General features: G+C 40.2%; 5 protein-coding genes across 20 annotated transcripts; 2 read left to right on the top strand and 3 right to left on the bottom strand.

Moving 5' to 3' along the window:
- Nucleotides 1-39: 39 nt before the first annotated feature.
- LOC129590560 (transcription factor YY2-like) lies at nt 40-2,616 on the top strand. Its single transcript, XM_055485859.1, has 4 exons — nt 40-423; nt 559-1,394; nt 1,515-1,570; nt 1,999-2,616. The coding sequence occupies exons 1-4, from the start codon at nt 381-383 to the stop codon at nt 2,330-2,332; spliced, it is 1,269 nt and encodes a 422-aa protein (XP_055341834.1). The 5' UTR covers nt 40-380; the 3' UTR covers nt 2,333-2,616.
- A 2-nt stretch (nt 2,617-2,618) lies between these two features.
- On the bottom strand, nt 2,619-5,595 carry LOC129590640 (tetraspanin-1-like). 7 transcript variants are annotated; one of them, XM_055485993.1, is made up of 8 exons: nt 5,415-5,595; nt 4,995-5,159; nt 4,500-4,572; nt 4,152-4,358; nt 3,790-4,026; nt 3,357-3,545; nt 2,991-3,074; nt 2,619-2,922 (listed from the first exon to the last, which is right to left on the bottom strand). In XM_055485993.1, the coding sequence occupies exons 2-8, from the start codon at nt 5,021-5,023 to the stop codon at nt 2,854-2,856; spliced, it is 888 nt and encodes a 295-aa protein (XP_055341968.1). In that variant the 5' UTR covers nt 5,024-5,159; nt 5,415-5,595; the 3' UTR covers nt 2,619-2,853. The 7 variants fall into 7 exon arrangements, with proteins under 7 accessions (XP_055341968.1, XP_055341961.1, XP_055341975.1 ...); XM_055485986.1 differs by having other exon boundaries at nt 5,269-5,595; XM_055486000.1 differs by having other exon boundaries at nt 5,569-5,593.
- A 214-nt stretch (nt 5,596-5,809) lies between these two features.
- On the bottom strand, nt 5,810-10,973 carry LOC129590598 (tetraspanin-1-like). 7 transcript variants are annotated; one of them, XM_055485919.1, is made up of 13 exons: nt 10,555-10,963; nt 10,141-10,350; nt 9,788-9,984; nt 9,519-9,713; nt 9,083-9,166; nt 8,156-8,991; nt 8,021-8,096; nt 7,613-7,714; nt 7,342-7,452; nt 7,011-7,247; nt 6,549-6,731; nt 6,362-6,445; nt 5,810-6,214 (listed from the first exon to the last, which is right to left on the bottom strand). In XM_055485919.1, exons 6-13 carry the CDS (start codon nt 8,188-8,190, stop codon nt 6,149-6,151), a joined length of 894 nt encoding a protein of 297 aa, XP_055341894.1. In that variant the 5' UTR covers nt 8,191-8,991; nt 9,083-9,166; nt 9,519-9,713; nt 9,788-9,984; nt 10,141-10,350; nt 10,555-10,963; the 3' UTR covers nt 5,810-6,148. The 7 variants fall into 7 exon arrangements, with proteins under 7 accessions (XP_055341894.1, XP_055341902.1, XP_055341923.1 ...); XM_055485927.1 differs by lacking the exons at nt 5,810-6,214; nt 6,362-6,445; nt 6,549-6,731; ... (2 more) ...; nt 7,613-7,714; nt 8,021-8,096 and having other exon boundaries at nt 8,187-8,991; nt 9,788-9,934; nt 10,141-10,356; nt 10,555-10,626; nt 10,712-10,973; XM_055485948.1 differs by lacking the exons at nt 5,810-6,214; nt 6,362-6,445; nt 6,549-6,731; ... (2 more) ...; nt 7,613-7,714; nt 8,021-8,096 and having other exon boundaries at nt 8,187-8,991; nt 10,141-10,356; nt 10,555-10,626; nt 10,712-10,973.
- Nucleotides 10,974-11,811: 838 nt separating this feature from the next.
- Nucleotides 11,812-17,373, bottom strand: LOC129590577 (tetraspanin-8-like). Of its 4 annotated transcripts, none has more exons than XM_055485882.1 (8): nt 16,984-17,373; nt 13,922-14,036; nt 13,784-13,859; nt 13,254-13,457; nt 12,931-13,173; nt 12,580-12,771; nt 12,322-12,405; nt 11,812-12,229 (listed from the first exon to the last, which is right to left on the bottom strand). In XM_055485882.1, exons 2-8 carry the CDS (start codon nt 13,951-13,953, stop codon nt 12,164-12,166), a joined length of 897 nt encoding a protein of 298 aa, XP_055341857.1. In that variant the 5' UTR covers nt 13,954-14,036; nt 16,984-17,373; the 3' UTR covers nt 11,812-12,163. The 4 variants fall into 4 exon arrangements, with proteins under 4 accessions (XP_055341857.1, XP_055341881.1, XP_055341872.1 ...); XM_055485906.1 differs by lacking the exon at nt 16,984-17,373 and adding an exon at nt 14,451-14,585; XM_055485897.1 differs by lacking the exon at nt 16,984-17,373 and adding an exon at nt 14,328-14,466.
- A 2,487-nt stretch (nt 17,374-19,860) lies between these two features.
- LOC129590711 (mitochondrial import inner membrane translocase subunit TIM14-like) lies at nt 19,861-21,440 on the top strand. Its single transcript, XM_055486068.1, has 4 exons — nt 19,861-20,273; nt 20,401-20,551; nt 20,752-20,822; nt 21,087-21,440. The coding sequence occupies exons 1-4, from the start codon at nt 20,219-20,221 to the stop codon at nt 21,152-21,154; spliced, it is 345 nt and encodes a 114-aa protein (XP_055342043.1). The 5' UTR covers nt 19,861-20,218; the 3' UTR covers nt 21,155-21,440.
- Nucleotides 21,441-21,578: the final 138 nt, after the last annotated feature.

Consider the following 21,578-nt stretch of genomic DNA (forward strand, 5'->3'; position numbering starts at 1 on the left):
CCCTGATGAGACTGAGACTTTTCATTGTCGAGACTTGAACAGCAAACTGCAAAAAATTTTCACTTTCGCAAATTTCGAAAAGGCGAAAACGGAGCGCTTTGATAACAGTAGTTTTTTGTTTTGGTAGATGCGGTTAAGAAATGTTCAAAATAGAATAGATTTTGTTTTCTCATGGTTTCCCGTGCGTGTTAGCAACTTACCATATCAGTTGATACAAAATATAACATACTGTATACCATATTGCTACTATCGGTCACTTGAATGAGCAGGATACGTTGTTTGAATGTTGTCACCAAGTTGCAAGATCTATGATTTAAAGTTAAAGCCGTTTTCAGCTCTGTTGTACGGTTTAACCCTGTAGCTTTGTTAACTCTTGTGGAATGACGGCTGTTCTTGATGTTTCGTGGATACCGGACAATAATGGTAAGAGTTTTGCAACTAAGCGAGAACAGTATTATGGCTGGCACGCATTGGATGCTGAAGCTGACTAGTTCACTTTAGGAGGTTTCATGGTTTAACGATTCAATTTGACATCAGCCATCCATAACTGATTTGCAGATGCTTTACTATCGGATCATAACCGAGATAATTCAGCACTGCTTTATCCGCTGAGCATGGACACCAGTCAGTCTTCGTCGCTGCTGGATGCGGATGACGTGAAAATCCCCGCATCCACTGAAAATCCGGCCGACGCAGCGGCGCAGCACACTTCTAACCAGCAGTTGCTGAACTCGGTGAAGAAGCTCTGCGACTCCCTTCCCCGTGCCCATGCGGCGGGAGAGTCAGCGGGGAAATCTAAGAAGAAGAAAAGCGCTTCCACCAAGGAATCCGCTGCACTGAAAACTTTCGTCCGTCGAAATTTCCAAATCACGACACAGCCCGCGAAAAAGTGGACTCTGGTGGAGACCGATCAGGAGACGCTCTTCGGGACCACTTTCAAGAAGAAAGTGTGGATCTGTGATGAGTGGTCGGAGGAGAAGAAGCAGGAGCGGCTGCGGGGATTCGTCTGGACAGAGGATGTCTTCCGCCAGGCGGCGGCAGCTCCGCGCTACGTCTACGACGAGGAGCATAGTATGCCGCGGAAGCGCATCGCCGAGCACGACGACAATGCCGCCAAGAAGAAAAAAAAGAAGAAAAAGTCCACGCCCGATCCACCGGAGATGATGGCGGCCATGACGGATCTGCAGCGCTACGGACAGATCCTGGACGACGGCTCCGCGGTGTGCGTGTATCCCGGGTGCAACAAGAAATTCGCCAACATTTCTTCCTTCCGGAAGCATCGCAAATCGCATGCGCCCAAGTGCCATACCTGTGAAGTGTGTGGGCGGAGTTTCACTGAGAACAGCAAACTGCGCCGGCATTACGTCGTGCACACGGGAGAAAAACCCTATCAGGTGGCCCAGACTGACTGAAGCACGATGATGGATTGTTTTTGATAATCTCCGAATGTGGTTTCCCGAGAGACTCTTTTGTACACTTTTTTTTAAAATTTTAATAGTGTTTTTCCTTTCTAGTGCTCGTTTGAAGGGTGTGGGAAACGGTTTTCTCTGGATCATAATCTCCGAACGCAGTGAGTGTTGATCTCCTTCAACCTGTTTTTGTTGGTGTCTTTTGTTTTACGGAATTGTTATTTTACCCGATGTTAAAGCCGTCTGTTTGGTTGTGTTACGTAAATAAATTTTCATTTATGCATTCCGGGGTGTGCTGTGTGCCTGTCTTTTCGTTGGTTTGTGTAGTTTTGTATAGTTGGCGTTAATTATACTGTCTGTTCTCCTTTCGTTTCCAAATTACTTTAATTTATTTCAGTATTGTTTTCGTGTTTTATAATGCCGTAGCAAACCATTGCATAGTTGAGTTTATGTATATTTGAACATCGTTCAGATTTCTTGTTTGATCGGTACCGGCTTGTTTTTTGTATAAAGCAAGTATGTCTTTTCCAGTTTGTTTTAATACCAGTACTATCACAAATTTTTATTTCGATATTTGTTTACGTTGTAGCATGCGCATTCACAATGGAATCCGTCCCTTCGTGTGCCCTTACGACGGCTGCACAAAGGCATTCACCCAGTCGACTAATCTGAAGACTCATCTAATAACCCATGGAAAGCAAGGGCAGTTCGATCGTCCGGGCTTCTCGGAAATCATGGATTTATCCGGCAGCGCCGCCCTGCATCTGGCATCCGATGCCAGCCTGGATCCATCGGAGTCCAGTCTGCACTTGGCCGGAGAAGCAATGGCGGAGCCGGTGCTGATCGAAGCGGAATACTCTTCATCGGAATCCGATGATGAGGGCGGCGAAGTGATATTGAATGAAGAGCTCGATGAGGAATAAAAAAATGCCTTTAATTTTGTGCAGCGCAATATGTCGCTTTTTTTGTTGTTCATCTTTTTGTGCGTGTTTGTTGGCTTTTATCTGGTCAGTGTAAACTAGCTCACAGATCCAATTACATATACTTCTATAGTTTTGATATACATGCATTATTTTCGGCAGGTAAATTACCTACCGGTACATTTTCGGTGTAATGGGTTGCTGCATGTTAAGATTTTTGTTGTATGCGTACGTAGCCACAAATTATTTATTGTAGTTTACCTATTATTGTATGGTTTTTGAGGTCAGATGTTTTTATTCATTTCGGAGTTTGAAATGGGCTCTAATGGGGTAATAACAGTCAGGAAGTCAACATCTGGAATGCATCATTTAATTTGGAAATTCGAACATCGGAAAGGTCAAACTTGATATCGTGTGATTCTGATTCTTTACCAGATTCTGGTTAAATTGGTACCGGTTGAAATTCTGCATTTACTTGATACAAAAGCACTCGTGCGAGAGGAGTACAACAAAATTCAAAAGGATCAAAGTTCATAATATCCCGGCTTTCCAATGGAGTAACTCAAGCCGAACGCAAAAATGACCGCTCCAGTCTGCAAAGAACGGACAACCATTCTAGCTTCCAGCTACGTAAAACAATCCGCAGAACGTCTACGCTTACCTCAACAAGTCCTGCGATTACGGAAACGGCTGTCACAATGGGAAATTTATTACGAACCAGGGCTTCCGTTTTATTAATGCAACCCTAGAAACGGTTGCACGCTGTTAATTCTTACGTTAGAATGGGAATTTTTCTGGCTTTTACGAATAATACAAAATTTTTTCCGATCAGAATTTTGTACTTAAATCTGTAAGATGTTATAATCCGGCGAAAGCAAATCTGCACTTTATGTGCAAATACAAAAATAAGTTGACTGTAATGTTAATTAATACTCACGTATAGAATAGAAAGCAAAATGCAAATACAGAGTCTGATAGAGTGAAGCATCGTTCATGACTGACTTTCTTTTAAAGCACTTAATCCTACCGTGTTCATCCATGAGTTGAGCGGAGTACGGACAAAAAAGCAGTTAGGATCAACAAGTTCCAATTTTTGCCAGTTGGAAAACTTGCAGCAATAAATCGGCACAACTTGCGAGCTAATATTCCAACTCTTCTTCCAAAACCTTGTCTGATTGTAATCCAAAAATCCCGACTCTGCTCCACAACAGCCAACCTGCAACAATACGTACGTTTAACATAATTGGCATGATTAAAATCAAAACAACTACATGATACTTTAAACACATATTCTGTACGCTTTATAACAGTAAATCGCATCTGCAGATCTGCTTACACGTACGACAATACAAACATGCATCAAGTTAGCAAGGTATTAGTAATTAGCAAAACTGAATGAGTTGCAATGGATAATTCGTTTATGCCAGGGGATAAATCTTTTTAATACGGTATCATCATACCCAGGCTTGAATAACGTTGACCATCAGCGTGGACACTGCAGTGGCATTGTCGACTCTTTTGTGGTGAATGGGAATGATCCGATTACGCCTTCCCATGACAGTTGGAGTGAAATCGTACGCCGGGATTAACTTTTTCATTTCCACCTCCACCGCTTCCACGACCTGGGGAGCACTTTGGGCGAAAGTGGTTGCCGCTCCCACCTCCATGATGACCACTATAAGAAGCATGACGGCATACTGTAAATAAAGGTCAATCACATGGTCAGGCCGGTTATTGCACCAGTATAAAAAATGATATAAAAGTGGCATAAAAACTAGAAGAATACATAATTGTGTATATTAACCGCAGGAAGTAAATTTACCAGGATTAATAGAAATTTAGTGTAGGTTGTGAGAATTCCCGCCGCTCCTATTACAACGGCAAGGCCTCCTGCAGCTATGAGGACTACAGCAGAATCCTTCACCCGGCGTAACGCATTTTTGAACAGAGTTTCGACTGCCTGTGCTGCTGGACCCCATAAATCCAAATTTTCTAAAGCAGTGCGAAAGCTCATAGAGTCCACCTGTAACTGAAATAATTTTTAATCGCGCTGAAAATCATTTGCTCAAAGTTCATGCTCGTTGTATTACGCATAGTAATTTAATTACAACTAATGGATTGGCAAGACCGATTATGCATGTCTAATTGTCCATCGAGTCTTTACACTCACCGCCATCCATACTCCAACACCGAGCACAGCTAATCCGCAAAGGACAATTACTATGTTGTACGCTTGCAAATGCCTGAAAATTTGGATACATACACTTATAATAACTGTCCTCATGGTACAGGACGTCGGCGTGTTAGCAGAACGGCAGCAAAACGGCAACAGAACGGCGTGTTAGCAAAATGTTAGCAGAACGGCAGTTAGCGAATCGCTCTTTTTCGTGCAAAAGCTAACATATATATAATCAGTGCAATCAGATGGTGCGAAAACTACCCCAGGTACTCGAAGTAGGATAGCGACAATTTTGGCGAAACATAACTTAAAGAAAATGCGGAACGCACGCATATGTATCTCGCTACAAAATTTATATCTGCAAAAGGTTATTTTCGTTCAGAATTAGCAGGAAGGTTCGAAAAGCAGCATTCCTAAAGCAGTAGTTTCAAGCAGCATCAATACTTCTCCAAACAGACTCTTAATTAATACTTATTACTTACGCACTTGATATCGGTAGCTCCACAAAGTATCATTATTATAATTAACGTTTCAATCTTAGGAAAATGATGGCGCAGTTCTGAATGTGTACCCGGACAACTCCATGTGGCTAGCCGGAAGATTGAATGTTAATGGAGAATATTGGAACAGCATTAGCAAGGCATTAGCAACCTGCAAAGGAAAAAAAGAAGTGGTAGCTTGTCAGCTATCACAGAATGCAAGAGCCATTTGTGACACAACAACTGCAAGAACGGCAAGTGCTTGAAACACAAATGCTCACGTTAAGGTTCGAGTAACCGGCAAACGTTTGCTGTAATTAATTTTACAGATACCCGAAATTTATTCTAACTAAGTTTTCGTAATTGTAAGGATAGATTATAATAAGTATACGATGTTTTGCAAGCATCGAATCGTAGCCGATTCTACTTGAATTCAAATTTAGGGTCTAAGGTCTTAAAGCAAACCAGAAAGCTTGATAAAGTCACACGATTGGGATACTGCTGTCAAGCCAACAGTATTAAAGCTGCTGTAGATCATCGGCAAAAACTTTGCTCATTTTTTGTGCTAATATTAGCCGTACACTAGCTAGTGTTTCCATCATCCAAACGATCATACTGGCAAAACATAGAAATAATAAATTTGTCGCAAAAGTTCTTGCGGTTGGTTATTGAATGCTTTCGTGTCTGCAGGCTGTTGTCAGCGAAAATGCCCTGGGGTCACTAAAAGTGTAATGAATTGTAACTGCAAAGGACGGCCGGTTTTGTACGGTGAGCACCTGCGAATTCATAAACAGTCTTAAAACCTAAATTGTACTTCCCCAGCCTAGAACTACATTTAATAAGAAAAACCCAAGCCGATGTCGAAATAATAATGTAGAGAGCCCAGAGCCATCAAAAGGTCACTCTGAACTCAGTAGCAGAATTATTGTTCGTGAGTGTATAACGAATTTTTAACAGAAATCGTGGAAATTCGCAGCACTGTACGTTCTGGTAGAGAAAAACGAACATACAGCATTGGAAAAGAACATTTCTGAGATGAACGTTTTATAAATGCGAAAAAACTTTGATTTCAGAATGGCAACTACAGACGCCAACACATGGAATAGAAATCCACAAGATCGTCCATAAAATATCTTCCGCCTGGTTCTTAGCGTGGTTTGATCAAAATTCCCGATATCCGTGAGATAACGTGTAGTAAAAGTAAAACGCCGCGACGACACCAATAATCTGCAAGCAAACGATACTTCAATATGACCATAAAATGGAAGTGCATGTCTTAAGCCGATGCAAGCTGTAATTATTACTAGTACAGGAGTATTGGTACATACTACATATCGAGCAGGGATTGAAATTAAATGACGCTACATAACGTACATCAACGATTCCAACGCCGACGGAAACTCCAATGACGGAAGGCATATTTTTCCGCATTATGTCGGCGGTTTTGTCAGCACAACCCTATTTAGATGGATGACAAGAAAGCTTGAATTTACAACGCTCTTCGACCTGACCACAAATTAAGTAAGCACTAAGTAGTACCAAATATACATATACTACGCACCGTGTTCATCCATGAATTCTCTTCCGTTCGGACTTTGATGCATCCCGGATCTTCCAGTTGCAAGGTTTTGGTGCTGACCAGTTTACAACAGAATACAGGAGGGACACCTCCCGATTTCTTCCAGTACGGCGATGGCGCGTTCCCGAAGTCCCTGTATCCATGCAGACCACCGCAACATCCCACCTAGATACGTGCATCAGAAAAGCTGTATGTACTGATATTACAATTATAATACTGTGTAGTTCTTTTTTGCTCGAGCTGAAACCGGTGTTGAATATTTAAATATGCAAATAATGATTTTAAAGTTTTAAAATTAATTACGGTATTTCGAACTTCGGTAGATCATAGTTGTGCCATAGTTTTATTATAACATGTCACGACGCCAAAAAGTGTAACCGGGTCAGAATAACTGAGCGTAGTCAATCATACACATTCTACTGATCATAAGCCATTTTCGCTTACCCAGGTCTGCAGCACATTAAGCATGAGTGTTGCCTGCTCCGTAATGTTGTTGTTGGTGCGATCCTGGAGGATGACTATGCGATCATTGGAATCCAGACCGGTTTTAACGTAATCGTAATTATCGACAGACATAGCAAAATCGCGAGCCACATTGTGGATAATTGTCGGCTTATCCACAGCAAACGCAATACCGGCACCGAGTTCCAGCAGAACTACCAGAATCAATATGACTCCATACTACAAGAAAATATCGTACTTAATCTGACAACAAATTTCAGAATTTGACATGGGAGTTCCGGCTGCAAAACTCCGCGCATCGAGATTCTCTTACCGTAATCAAAAGCGACTTCGATTCTTTGTAAGCCGCCCAGAATCCCAGGATTCCGATCAAAAGGGCAAATACACCGGCTGTGATGAGAACATTGGCGACAGTCTGAAGTCTCTACATAGCAAAGCCTGCTTGTAAGGTCTCTCTCCATTTTCGGAATTGAAAATACTCTATAATTTCCTTTTTACTGCAGGTTGATGACGACTTTTTTCTTATTGTTAGTTTATTTATTTGTTGTGTGTAGGGTATGTATTGTATACGTGTACAAACTTACGCTGACACCGCCGCCGACATGGTTGCGGAATGACTCTGTCGCCAAACCATGCGTAGGATCCAGCTGAGGATTCAAGGCGGTAACAAAGCTGGAAACGTTAGTCTGCAAACAATTTTTGTATAAACGATTGTTGATTTCAGAATGTCGCATACAGTGGCTTAGTTATACCTCGCGCGAGATACGAAGTATAGGTACTTAAGAAAGTATCTTAAACAAGTCTGTGCCACAGTTATACAGTCTGGCTACACAAATAACTATTTCATTGGTACGAATGGTTATTTTTTTGCAATAATCCTAGCGGCTGGAACGTAAATGTGTCGATTTGAAAGTTGCAATGATCCAGAAATCGAAGCTCAGTAAATGCGGCTAGCTGTCGCTGCTTTTAATCGAGGGAAATCCCTTACTTACGCTGAGCCATATTCCGACACCCAGTGTCACACAGGCCAAGATGATAATTACCACGTTGACCACGTACAACGTGTACCTACAAACAAAAATGAGAGTTTTTATGAAACTTATTAACTGTACAATCATCCCACTGACTTGGCGCATCGTGGTCCACCGAGATCCATCGCCATCTTTGCGCAGTTTTTTTAAAAAATGCAGTTATATTTCAAAGAATCTAGAGCTGCGAGGACATAGTCGCCCTCCACAAATATATGCTACACCTAACAGAGAATTATATGCAGCTACTGTTTTAGACTACACTAGCGCCGATGTCGCCGGTTCGAAGTCTCTGCAACATAAAGCATCTGCCCCAAGAGCAAACCATTTCGCATTCTTCTTGTTGTTAGACACTGTTACGCTTCCAGCACATTAATTAAACATGTTTTTGCAATAAAGGTTTACCGTTTTTAAGTAACCCCGGGGTGTTCTCAGAGTGCTTCGAGCAAATTTTGGCTGTAGTTATAAGTTAAGATTTGGATTCGATGATCAACCAAGTACATTCACTGTATTATACAGTATAATATAATTAAATATGCTACATTGAAGTACAGTACTTAATAGTTCGTTTCACGTATCAGAGATGTAGTACTCCGTATATGTTGCATTTCAGTGAACGCCGTTTCATAAAGATTCGGAAATCCGTGAGTATTAAAACAAATAAATCGAGATACTTCTTTGCATGTAGAAAATAAATCGCATAAGCAAGGGCTGCATCAAAATCCGCTTTTCCAATCCTAACGGCAACGTTCACGGAAAATCACAATCAAGGCAGTGAATGATCCATATGGCCAACTTAACAAGTCAAACTGTGTAAACGTATCTGCAATGTGCAAATCGTTTGCAGTTTCCACAGCTGCAGATGTCGTCCTCACTTAATCATAATCAGTTTTTCCTTGGCGACATAAAATGACTGCAAATAATGCCGTGAGAAGCTGCAAGCATAAACAAAAACATTCGTAATTAGCTTTACTATTGAAGGATATATTATCTAATCGCAGCAGAAAACGCAAATATTCCCGTCACCTCTACTATGGCAGTTCCCATTGTTACGCCCATAATTGCAGACGCGTTATAGTCAACGAAGTTGTCGATTTCCGATTTGCAACCCTAGTAAAACAGTTTATACAGTATGTAAATATTTTTGACAGAAGATTAGCATTTCTCATATTAAATGTTAAAACAAGGAAACCTAATATGCTCCATCGAATTGGCCCTTTCATATGGATACCACAAATATCTGACTGGTGCTAATTTGCGACAAATTTAGGACGTGTAAATACCTTTGTATATTTTTTGTTACATTACATAATTATAATATTTGGGAGGTGGTCCGGTAAAGGTACCCAAATATCTAAATTTATAACTACCGGTACGTGTCACAGTAGAATATGGATAGAAGTATAAAGATTGCCCGATTATCCCAGAAAATTCAGGAACCCTTGTTGCACAATGCACGTACCACACGATAATTCGAAACGTATTCCGAATGTCGAAACGCTATATCGGAGCATTTGCCACCGGATGCCAGCTGGAGCAATTTGGGATCATACATTTTACAGCAAAATACAGGCGCAATCAAACCGTACGGAGAATTTCTGCTGTACGGAGCGGACATGAAGTCACAGTATCCATTTGTGACACCACAGCAACCGAACTACCAATTGCCAGCAAAAATAAAAGAATTGCGCAATTATGGAAAAAAGATTTCACAATTTTATTAGAGTGTACCCAGGTTTGCAAAGCATTGAATACCAGCGTGGCATGGACGAACTTTCCATCCGAGTTATTCATTGCGTCCACGATCAGCAGGTCGTCTGATTTCGGCAGCAAATAAGTGGAGACGTAATCATAATAACCCACGGTTGCATTTAGCTCCTGCACGATAGTTTCCTTTACATAACCTTTACCGGCTCCCATCGCAACGCCTATAGAAGCCTCCAGTAACATAATCAGAACAGCGCAACCAACATACTAAAAATTAAACGATTAAGAAATATCTGTACTGAAAAAAATCTGCAAAAACATCGAAAACGCTGGAGTCCAGTTTGCAGAGAATGGTTCCTGCCGACATTCCGACTTACGGCCCAAAAAGTGCGATCTTCCTCGTACGTCACGGAACGCGCTAGTAAGCATAACGCCAGAATGGCACAAGGGCCAAGGCAGATCATAATACCGCTTATGACCTTTAGAGTAGCGAGAACAGAAGGCAGGACACTGTTCGAGGCAGAGATACTCTCCGCATAGCCGAAAACAACAATGTTTACCACACTTTGGAAATTGATGATGTTTATCTGCAACTATGTGCTCACTGCTCTGTAATTTTACACAATTACGGGTGTGTATTTTCATTTAAGACTTGCAAACGAAATAATATTCTTACAGTGTACTAATTGTACTTCCATGCGTAGATATGTATTATTACAGAATGTGTATATTACTTCTATAGCACACGCTAGAAATTTTGTATTAATCGTTATTTTTATTCGTCCACTAACCAGAATCCATATTCCCATTCCAGTTAAAGCAATACCCCCAAAACCAATATTATCAGGAAGGAAAGAAAGCATCTACAAGCAATGTGCGAATTTGTTATGCAGCCCAATGACCAGTCTATCCGCGCTGGAATAAAATTACTGATACTCGTATGCTTACAGCGAACCGGCTTCGATGCGCTTGAATCCCATTTTGATGATAACTAGTAAGTACAGGTACCTCAGTACTTCGAGAATCGAGATCTGAATTTTTGAGCGTGGATCACGATGTATAAAGCCATTTACATATAAGGTGTGGAGTGAGAGAGATTCGTTCTGGAGAGCATAAGCGGCTACCTGATTATGTGTCCTACTTCATTAACGAAACCGAACATATGCATGCAAATGATGTTTAGTTCTTTCTTAACGTTTTCCCGAACAATGATTACCTGTTTTCACCAGTATCAGGAACTGTAGTCGCTGATGCTTTCCTATGCGCGCAGTTATCGCAAAACCGTGACGGGAAACCGAATCCACAATGCGGTTGTATATTGTACACTTACGTATCCTGTACATGTCTATTGTATTATTTACTCATACCGTCGTCCTGTACTATCCAATGCGCTAACGACATACGCTAACTACGGCCGTGCTGCTTCCGGGTTAAAAATGTACAAAAGATGTCAGCTGATTGTGAGAACCGAAGACCTCGCGGATTAGTAATCAGACCTGCAGTTCACGAACTAATACACGCTGATAAAGTTATCAAAATTATGTTGTTACAGTGTCGACAAACGGAAGTGTGCGCTAAAGTTAGAAGGGGAAGTGAACATAAAGGAAATGACTTTAATGAAACCGTATTTTATATGGCCGGTTGTTGCAAGTTTTCGGAAACTGAGAAGGAAAGTGCACAAATTATGATTTCAGTTTTTTTACGGTGCCGGTGATCCGGGGGTTCAAAAATCCACTGGCGACTATTTAGTAGCAATCGTTGAACAACACCAGCCCAACACCATCAGAAAAGGTCAATGGAAACCGTCTTTAAATTGTAGACCTTACAGTTCGTTTCTATGTATTCCTAATTTCCTATTGTGTGTATGGCATAGATGGTATACGAAGTATCAGAAATGTGCGATGTCAATGTTATACTGTAAATTTCTCACAGCTCCAAGCTCTCAAGCATTTAGATTTCATTCGTTGCAAGCCAATTTTTTAAATTTGCACATACCCGTGTACCAATTATCCTACGCTACTAATAGCAACTACACGAACATAATTCAGCCGATTTTCAACTGGGTTTTATTTATCGGTGCAGACCATAAAACCACCAGGATTGACGGGGAAACGTTCGTAACGACCAGACGTAACGAGTAGAACTGCAGAAATACTAGTACTACAGACACCGTATATTTTACATCATGGTAAAAATCACAAATAAACTCCGAACTGACATCATCCAAACAGAAAGCCTAACAAACCGAAAGGATCACTAAAAACTTCACAAAATTTGGTCGTGCCATGGGAACTAGCCCGCACTTTGAAAGAAAAACCTTCTCGAGACCAGAAAAACGTCTTGCATAAACTTGCGGTAAAAAAATAACATCCAGATAGCACTACGTAAAAAGATCAAAGGTTAGTCGTATCGGTGTTTGTCGCCAATAGCGCAACACAAACAGAAGGCGAAGAACACTCCAACCAACTGCAAAAAAAGGGATCACTGAAATTTACCATTATATCATTACTGCAAATCACAGGTTACAGCCTCGCAAATGCGGGCATCGGTCACCGTACCTCAATCAGGCCGATACCGACAGCCACCCCAATAATAATCGGCGCATTGTCATTAACGAAATTCTCAATCCGATTCACGCATCCCTAAACATTTCAGACAGTTGCTTACTGTACAGAGCTAACCGTTACGACGAATAACAATTCACTGAAACTCTATTGAAAGTGAGTTGAAACACCATGCAAGACGAATTTGATGAAGTAATAAACTAACCTTAAGAAATCACAATTTGTTATGCTCAGTGATCATTCCAGACTTACCGTATTAAAATTTGAGACTTCGAGATTGGTACGCTCATGAATGGCATAACATTTTCCATCAGACGCCAATCGCAAAGAGGCCGCGTCATAAAATTTACAACAGAAAACCGGCGGAATATTACCAAAAGGATTCCTGCTGTAAGGAGAATTGCTAAAATCCAAATATCCTTTCGTAACGCCACAGCAGCCAATCTGTCATAAATCGAAACAGCACACTGAGCATTATGCACAAACATCTATTTCTGATTGGAATGTCTAAATCAGCAGCTTTGCTCAGACGTGTTGCCACACAATAGTTATTTTTGGAGAAATGTATTGTGTGCTCCTAGTTTCGGAAAAGTATTTCCTTACCCAAGATTGCAAGGCGTTAAATGCTGCGGTTGCCTGAACAATATCGGGGTTTCCACCGGTTGTCTTGTTGACGGCGAACTGGCTGTTCGATCCGCTCACCAAATGCGTAGGGACATAATCGTAAAGATCCGCAATTTTTACCAGTTCCGTCGTAACGGCATCCTTCACTTTGTCCTTGTACACGCCAACTGCGATGCCGACTCCCACTTCCACCAGCATAATGATTATTAAACAAATGGCATACTACAATTCACAAATATGCATACGTCAAGGCCACATGATGCATAAAAACGCAATAAATATGTCGATTCAAGCTGACTTACACCGACGAGAAGTGGTCGCCATTCCTTACAAGCTCCGCAACAACCCATGAAACCAACCAGGAAGACAAACGCACCAACGCCAACCAAAATTCCCCCCACAGTGTGCACCGTCGTTGAACTCGTTGCCAGAATGCTGTTTTGCATCACAGTTGCGCTGTCAGGAGAAATCTGGTCAACCACACTCTGAAAACTGGCAGCATTCACCTGTAAATACGCATAAAAATAAGCAGTGAATTAACAGAACCACTGAAACATTGTCAATTATTAGAGTAAATGTCTCGGTATCTGGTATGGATGCAACCAGTGTTTCACTGACCAATGACCATAAACAATTTATCACTGTCAATTTATCTAATTAAGATTTTACGCTACCACAATTTATACCGTTTAGTTGCAGTCTTTAAAGTGCAGATATGGATTAATTCGAGTGCCGAGAACATCGCACAGAATCATTATTCCACCAAAACCAAGCAAATTTCTGGCCATGATACAAAAACTAATTGAGACAGTGACCCGCTGGTAAAACTTACCAAAATCCATATCCCAATACCAAGAACGGCACCTCCTCCCAAAAAGAATATAAGGTTGAAGGCGAACAGTATGTATCTACAAGAATCCGTTTTAGTATCTGAGCAATCCGAAAATAGCCGGTGTGATGATGAACGTACTTTGCACAAGAGGCCCCGCAGTTCAGTCCCATTTTGCCGTCTTCTAAATTCAAAGGTGGTCAGTGGATCTCAGACACTCTACACAGTTTCTTCCGTCGTCCTCGTATTCCGTATCCTGCTCAGTAATCAGACACCAGGTACATAAAATATTCTTTCTTTGAAGTGCATTAATAAGGAGATACAAATGCACGAAAACGACAAAAAGGCTATTGACGCTGCTGATTTTAGCAGGGAAAAACAACAAGGTCCGTTTCCCGTAGCTGCTAATGCAGTGTACCTGATATCACAGTAACACTCGTTTAACGTTTAAACAGGGGAACCGCGTTAAATTTTAAGTACTGCACTATAACAGTGCAAATATCTGCTGCAGATAATTTAGGGTATTTAGTCACTATTTAAGTACTACCTTCAGGACCGTTGTATATTATACTAAATCAGGATAAACTATGACTGTCTCCGATGGCGAAATCAAACATTACAGTATGCGTGAAGCAAATATAATAATCTATTGTGTGTGCAATAGAAATACCTCTACAGTATCTGCACAGCGCACGCGTTCAAAAGCGTCCCGCGATAAACGCAGCAATGAAAGTCGTTTCACGAGTAAACATACAGAACAAGCTCGATTCATGCAGGTTTTATGACTTTTTATTGGTCCGGACGAAATTTATTGAACTTTGCGTCTGCAGGTGACCGCCTAAAAACTTATCAAAATACTCGAATTTTTATCAGTGATTCAGTATGGATCACACGCTTTGCAACGAGGAAGGAAAAAGGAGTTCCGCATACTACTCCCTTATCAGTTGCACAGATTTTACGAGGACCGGTTTTACGCTGCTACAGTACGTACTGTTCACTGTTCAGCCGACAACACAGTACAGGTCGTTATCATTGAAAAGCAGGGCCCAATATGTGATTAGTTTTTCGTCAGAAAGCCTTCCCACGAACAATCTCATGGTATGATTGAGTTAACGCTTATATGGCTTTGTTAATAAATCACTGATAAAACATAATATCCGCTATTACTGTTAAGTACTGATGTAAGCAAGGCCGATAAGCGATACACACTGAAAAGTCTTAATTTTAGTCATGAAACACCATATTCGGACCTTTCAGCCGCAGCCTTTTAAAGGTGACAGTGGACACTCACGCACTCTCACTGGAAGGTGAATTCGAAAACAGAACTTCGAAAAAATTACTGTACATAATTATCGCATTAGTTATTTTTTATTTTCAAACTGAGTAACCTGTACCGCAGTACGGCTCTGGCGGTGAGTACTGTAACATATTACTAGTAATTTTACTGTGTCTACGGTACTTCTCTTCTATGTAAGTAGTATCTGGCATTGCAGTTCCGATTTTGTTATTACATAATATTCTGTGAGAATAAACACCCAGCTCATTTAAGGAACAAAAAAATCTCCGGAAGCCAAAAAATCGAAATAAAGGAAAACTTCGAATTCCAGTACAAATGTAGTTACTTATCATGGTGCAGTATTGGTGCTGTGTACAGTACAATTGTACTCGTACCCCTTTTCATTACCAGGTGAAATGCAGTTGTACAGGCACATGCGGTGAACAGCGTAACACGTAATTAGCATGTAAAAATTGTCTGTATTGTTGGAATAATCTTTACTTTTTGTACTCGTAGTCACCGGTAGTGTTGAAGGCCTAAAAACGTTTAAAAAAATTTGAATTAATTAGGGCATCCACACTCAACAATTTCTGAAAGCTTATGCGACGGAACTCTGAAGTGATCGGACGACGACGAACTCATGATAAGAGTGAATCATCAAGCATTTCCGGAAGCATCCGCCAGATATTCACAATAACGTACATAACAGAAGAATTACTACGCTGAGAGACCAAATTTTACGTCAAAATGCAAAAATCATAATTAGCTACACGATCACACAACATACTGTAATCACAGTGTAGTGAGAAAAAATTTGCGTTTTTCGTATACTATGTACAAAGATGACGAATCAAGATTCAACACTGTGTGCGACTTCATAAAATCATTGACAATATTTTAATTCCTGAATAACTTCAAGATTGTGAAGGCTGTTAAACTAGCTTGTTACAAATTTGGTAATTAATACTTATCAGTAAATTAAGCAGTGTTATATCATCACATCACTTTTGAGGACCTGCCGTCTATTAAGAAAACTGCGGTCTATTCTCTCATTTCTCTGTACCTGAGGAGGCACGAGCCGGAACAACTTCCGCTATAATGTCACGTTTAACTCCATGATCCATCTAGGGTGCATCGATTTTTGTTTCGGTTTAAAATACATACCCATCTAGTTAATGGTAAGTGGAAGTGATATACTTCTACTGTACAAGGTATGTACTGCGTACAATAAGTGCTTCCTGGTCATAATTCCAACAATACTCATAGTATAACTTCCTTACGTGGGAACACCGACAGTGAATGAGATTTTCTCTGCACAGAAGTAACAAGCTAATTTCCGAAAATTAATGAGATTACGACATGAAAAATGTATTCAAAAGAACTTATTTTATTTTATGCTTCACAAAAACAGTTTTAATTTTGTGCCACAACTGACATTGACTGTTACCCAAAAAACAAAATTAGCATGTCAACAAAATTAATTGTCCAGCATATTACATAGTCATATTTTCTTCTATTACAACATACCTACATGGAACTAGGGAATTACAAACTGATTAAAACTTCAAAAGTATTCAAACACAGTACTTACGGCATGTGGGTACGTGTGTACGTATTTACAATAAGTTAATAACACAATTATCAAGTTCTACGATGCACCGGTTCAGAGTTCTCAAGACCAACGCCGTTGATATCACGGTTTAAATCAGGTCACAAAATGTAGGCCAGTAACATAATTATACTTCACTACGTTTACTTTTCCCACAAGAATTATGGCAGTATCAGACATCCATAGAGTGTTTTTTCCTTTTATAATTAACAATAAAAAACTGAATAAATAAAATCAAACAGAAACAGAATATAGATTCTCTATGGTACATTAAAACAGCAACTGTTGACTAACAGACTATAACGGTGAACCACTTACCGTCCTTTCTGTGAGGTGTATCGTCCGGTGGCTTTTGTAGTCCACTGATTGCGGGTCAAAATCTGGAGTAGTTATTTTCTGTCGAACTTCTTTGCCAAATAATGAAATAATTTATTGTAATAAAAGTAATAGGTGTAATCAAATGCCCTCCACACAACGACGCAGAACACTAACAGCCAGCAACATCAACTGCAGAAACTTCTTACTTCCACAACCCAAAGAAAAATGGACATTACGGATACAAATTTCGTAGAGAGAAAATCAACACAAACACAACTGGTAAATTTAGCAAGGATTTCGAGAAGTAGGTGGTTGTTTGTTCAAGGTTGCAGAACATAAGCCACTGCGTTGCGTGTGCTTTTAACGAAGTCGCACCTGTACATGTAGTGTCGCAAAACTTCCTGCCGACAACCAGCTCTGAAATGAAGTCAACGCCCATAGGTCGGCCCGAAACCCTGCGGCACGGTAACCGGCGTCGGCGTCACGGTCCGGACGGTTCAAAAGCGAAAGCCATAACGCGCTGCAAGAATGTACAATACCCATACCTATAGACTATAGATATGCATAAACAAATAAATATGAGTATAATGCTTTACAAGGAAGTGCTACGCCATCATAATTTGTCAGCGCTTATGCAAACAACACAACTACAGTAAGTATGTATTTCTCGCGGTAATCCTGGCGTATGATTCTTATAATTATAAATACGTAATCTCAACATCTAATTCTGCTTCTATTGTTACTAGTAATACAAGTAGTTCTCACAAGTTTTCACAGTACATACTTAACTACTTATTATAATTATAAAAATTTATATTATTATACAAATTTAATTTATATGCCCAGTGCCCACACGGAGTTTAAAGTTGTAAACTACAAATTAGCCGTTTTCATTTCGAATGCAAAGCAGTGATGCTTGGCGCTTGCCGTGTACCGTGCAAATGTCTGTCTTTGTGCCAGATATTCAACAAGTTTTAAAAATTATAACAACTTTGAACTCAAAACAAAATCGAAATTTCCATAAATTATCGTTCACTGTTGCAGCATTTCACATCGCTGGCCAGTTTCTTTGGCGCGTAAGTAGCACATGATACCTACTACCGACACAGCCAATTGATGATTCTCGCCGGGATGGTACCCTGTGGCGGTTGGCAGCCGTGCGCCTAAGGTGCGCCGGGAAGTCATCGTAGGCCCATAACAACAAGTGCTGAGCCCGGCACTTTTAAATACCGCGCGTTTGCAAACTATGCTGTTTGGTAATTGGGCAGATACTTGAAAATTCACAAAAAACCATCCTTTGGAACGAGCAAAAAACGTGTGATAAAAATGTTTACAGTATTCTTAAATCAAGCGCTAGTGCTATGGCCACGGTATTACACCACCGCCCATATGGCAGCACACGAACAGAAACAGAGTGAATGCATAATTCTCCTGTTGGCGCACTGTAATATCCCTGTTTGTTAGGGACGTCAAAATGACACACTGCCAGTCTGCAGTCTCGGCGAGAATCACGAATACCCCAAAACGCGCTTTTGACTTTTATTAATCGTAAGTTACGATTAAGATTCGTAAGCATACCCGTTACTACGCTGTAGTCTGTAGCTCCACAAGCTAGAGCCCTGCAATGGACTGCTCCGAACCCACTCCGAATTTCGGATCGGATTGGACGGATTCCGGTGTAGAAAATTCGGATTCGGAGTGGTTTCGGAGTTTACGTGCATCTGACCGGATCGGATTCGGATGCAATCAAGGCTCCAAATTAACCGTAAATAAATAAATAATATTGTTCAATTTTTGTTGAATATCACGCATTTTCGAAACAAAAAGCTTCGTCAGCTTCGCGCGAGGCTTCCATCTGCCTTAAATTATTTACCACTAAGGTAGTATTTGGTTTTCATTAGTTCACTGTTGTTAGCTCTCTTACTTTCTTTTATGACAGCAACTCTCTTGACACTTTTCAGTATTAAAGCGTTTCTTAAAACGATTGTTGTGATGCTGTCAGTTGTCATTGTTCTACCGAAATATATCGTATACCTAACTACGAAATATATCGTATACCTAACTACGAGTTACTACTTTGATTAATACGTTACAGTATCTGACGGATTGCTAGTATTGTACGGCTCAGACAATAGGGCACCGGTTTCCCATTTTTTATATTTGTAGCACGAGTAATCATTCTGGTATTGGTGATAGGATGATACAATATCATTTTCTCGTTAATACTAGACGCACACAGTAGGTATCTGAAAACAGTTTAAACTTCGAGAAAATCAAATAGTAATAATATTAATATGGGTACTATATGTTTAACTATAGCTAAAGAAAATATGCGTGAAACTATATTTTTTGATGTTCTGGAAGTTTAGAAATATAAATACTTCAGTGACCCGTGACCCGAACCTTTCACACCGACTAAATCTGATGCAGATTTCTGGCAGTGAGAATAGCTCCTCTATGCTACACTGTAGCGGTAAAGGAAGACTTTAACTGTACCACAAGAAGCTTTTTTTATGAATATATTCCAATGTAACATTTTTTACGCCCTGGAAAAGACTGTGACTGTGACCTCTGATTACTGAAGCTTTTGCTACCGAAAAAAACGGCCTTAAAAGAAACACAATAGTAAAAATACTTAATGAACAGTATTTTGAAAATATTTTCGGAGCGGACCGGAGTGGGTTCGGATTGGCCAAAAATATTTACGGATCGGATTTGTCGGAGTCAGGTTTCTAGAATTCGGAGTCGGACTGGGTCCGGATAAAATTTTTTAAGTTTGGGTCGGACTGGACGAAGTTTTCTACTCCGTTGCAGGGCACTACCACAAGCCTCAGCTCGTTAGGCCAACAGCGATGGTGCAATCCACACAGCTGGTTACTTCCAGTTCTGAAAATGACATGCTTGTTGACTTTTGAGGGTTACGGTGTTACCTTTGAATTAAAATATTAGGTAAAATTCCCAGTTTTCACTTTTGTAGTTTTATGAGCGTTTTTGTTTTTGTACTCCTAATGCGACTGTGCTAGTGTTATACTCCCGTGAGATATGAGAGCTGCTGTCATTACATTTTGATAAATTCGAAAATATTTTTCTTGGTTGTCCATCAGAAAGCCCTTATGATTTTATCGTACAGTAGTGTCCCGTCTGTGGGATAAACACTACGCTCATTATCACTTTCTTTCAAAACGCGTTGACGCCTGAACGGTTTTTTGGAGTGATTATATTTTGCAGTTCCAAGATGTCATCTGGATTTATTCTGGCAGGATTGGCCATGGCGGGCGTAGGACTTGCAGGTATGAGATGCGCCTTTGATCGCTTGAGTTGTGATTTCTGCCGGTTTGCTGTTGTTTTGGGGCCTTTTGATGGTTTTGCCGTGATCCTGGTCCCCTGAATTTGTATCATTGGAGTGATATTCTTTAGGTCGTTACCTGATGCGTTATGGAAAGCCTATCATGCAGAAACTGGAACTCCCATCTTCGGTATCTGCATTTGGAGCTACTTCCAGATACTACAAAGGAGGATTTGAACCGAAAATGGATAAGAGAGAAGCATCACTAATCCTTGGCGTCAGGTATTTGCGCAGTAATTATGTAAAGCCCAAAACGGCAAGCGTTTTTCGATATTATATTATCGACAACTTCGAGAAGGACGAGGTTTCAAGTTGGGGATTGGTGTTCGGAAAAATTATGATCAGCAACTTTAGAAAGTATAAAATTAATTACTAATAAAGTTGTTGAAGCTGCTGCTGAAATCGTTCTGTTTGTTATGCAGTCCATCTGCGAGCAAAGTGAAAATCAAAGATGCGCATAAGCGGATAATGGTGTTAAACCATCCTGACAAAGGTAACCAAAAATTTAAAATGCAAGTATTTATAGTCTACAGACTGCAGAGTCTGGATAGAAGTACAGATGTATTATGCACGGGTATATTATGATTATTTTACAAAAGTCTTACCCTACGTTATTTTGAACTATTTATTGTCTTTGATGGTTTAAGATAAAGTGCAAACGTTTAACAGTTATTACGGGTAGTAAATGTACGCATATCGTTTCGTTTAAATTATAATTATAATGAAGTTTAAATACTTGAACATCTGTGTTTTTCAGGTGGTTCGCCTTATCTAGCTGCTAAAATAAACGAAGCAAAGGATCTTCTCGATGCGCAAAAGAGATAGCAGGATTTGTTTTATGCCACTTTCTCTAATTTTCGGGTGAAATGATTTGATATTCTGATTGTTCTTCACTGAATTTGTGATCTGCCATTTCTTGAGCGTGCTGTAATCGAGCGGCATACTGTTCTCGCCCACTGATGCGAAACCATAATTACTTTTTTTGTAATACTGATTGCCGAGCTCCAAGATGGTCGTTTTTGCTAGAATTCAGTGATCATGTACACTAGACTTTTGATGAGTATTTGGATTTTGGAAATGATTTTTCGGTTCAATAAGAACGATAACTCTGGGTGATCGGCAGTATTTTCAAAAACCGCGTGGCAAAGATGACCGCCTTTTATGTTAGTTCTGATTGATGAGCTGTAAAGTATGCATGGATAATATTTTTTAGAAGTCAAGCGTTAAATATAAATACACACTATTAAAG

The sequence above is a fragment of the Paramacrobiotus metropolitanus genome, unplaced genomic scaffold (assembly GCF_019649055.1).
Source record: "Paramacrobiotus metropolitanus isolate TYO unplaced genomic scaffold, Prichtersi_v1.0 Parri_scaffold0000002, whole genome shotgun sequence".
In the NCBI taxonomy this organism is placed as follows: domain Eukaryota; kingdom Metazoa; phylum Tardigrada; class Eutardigrada; order Parachela; family Macrobiotidae; genus Paramacrobiotus; species Paramacrobiotus metropolitanus.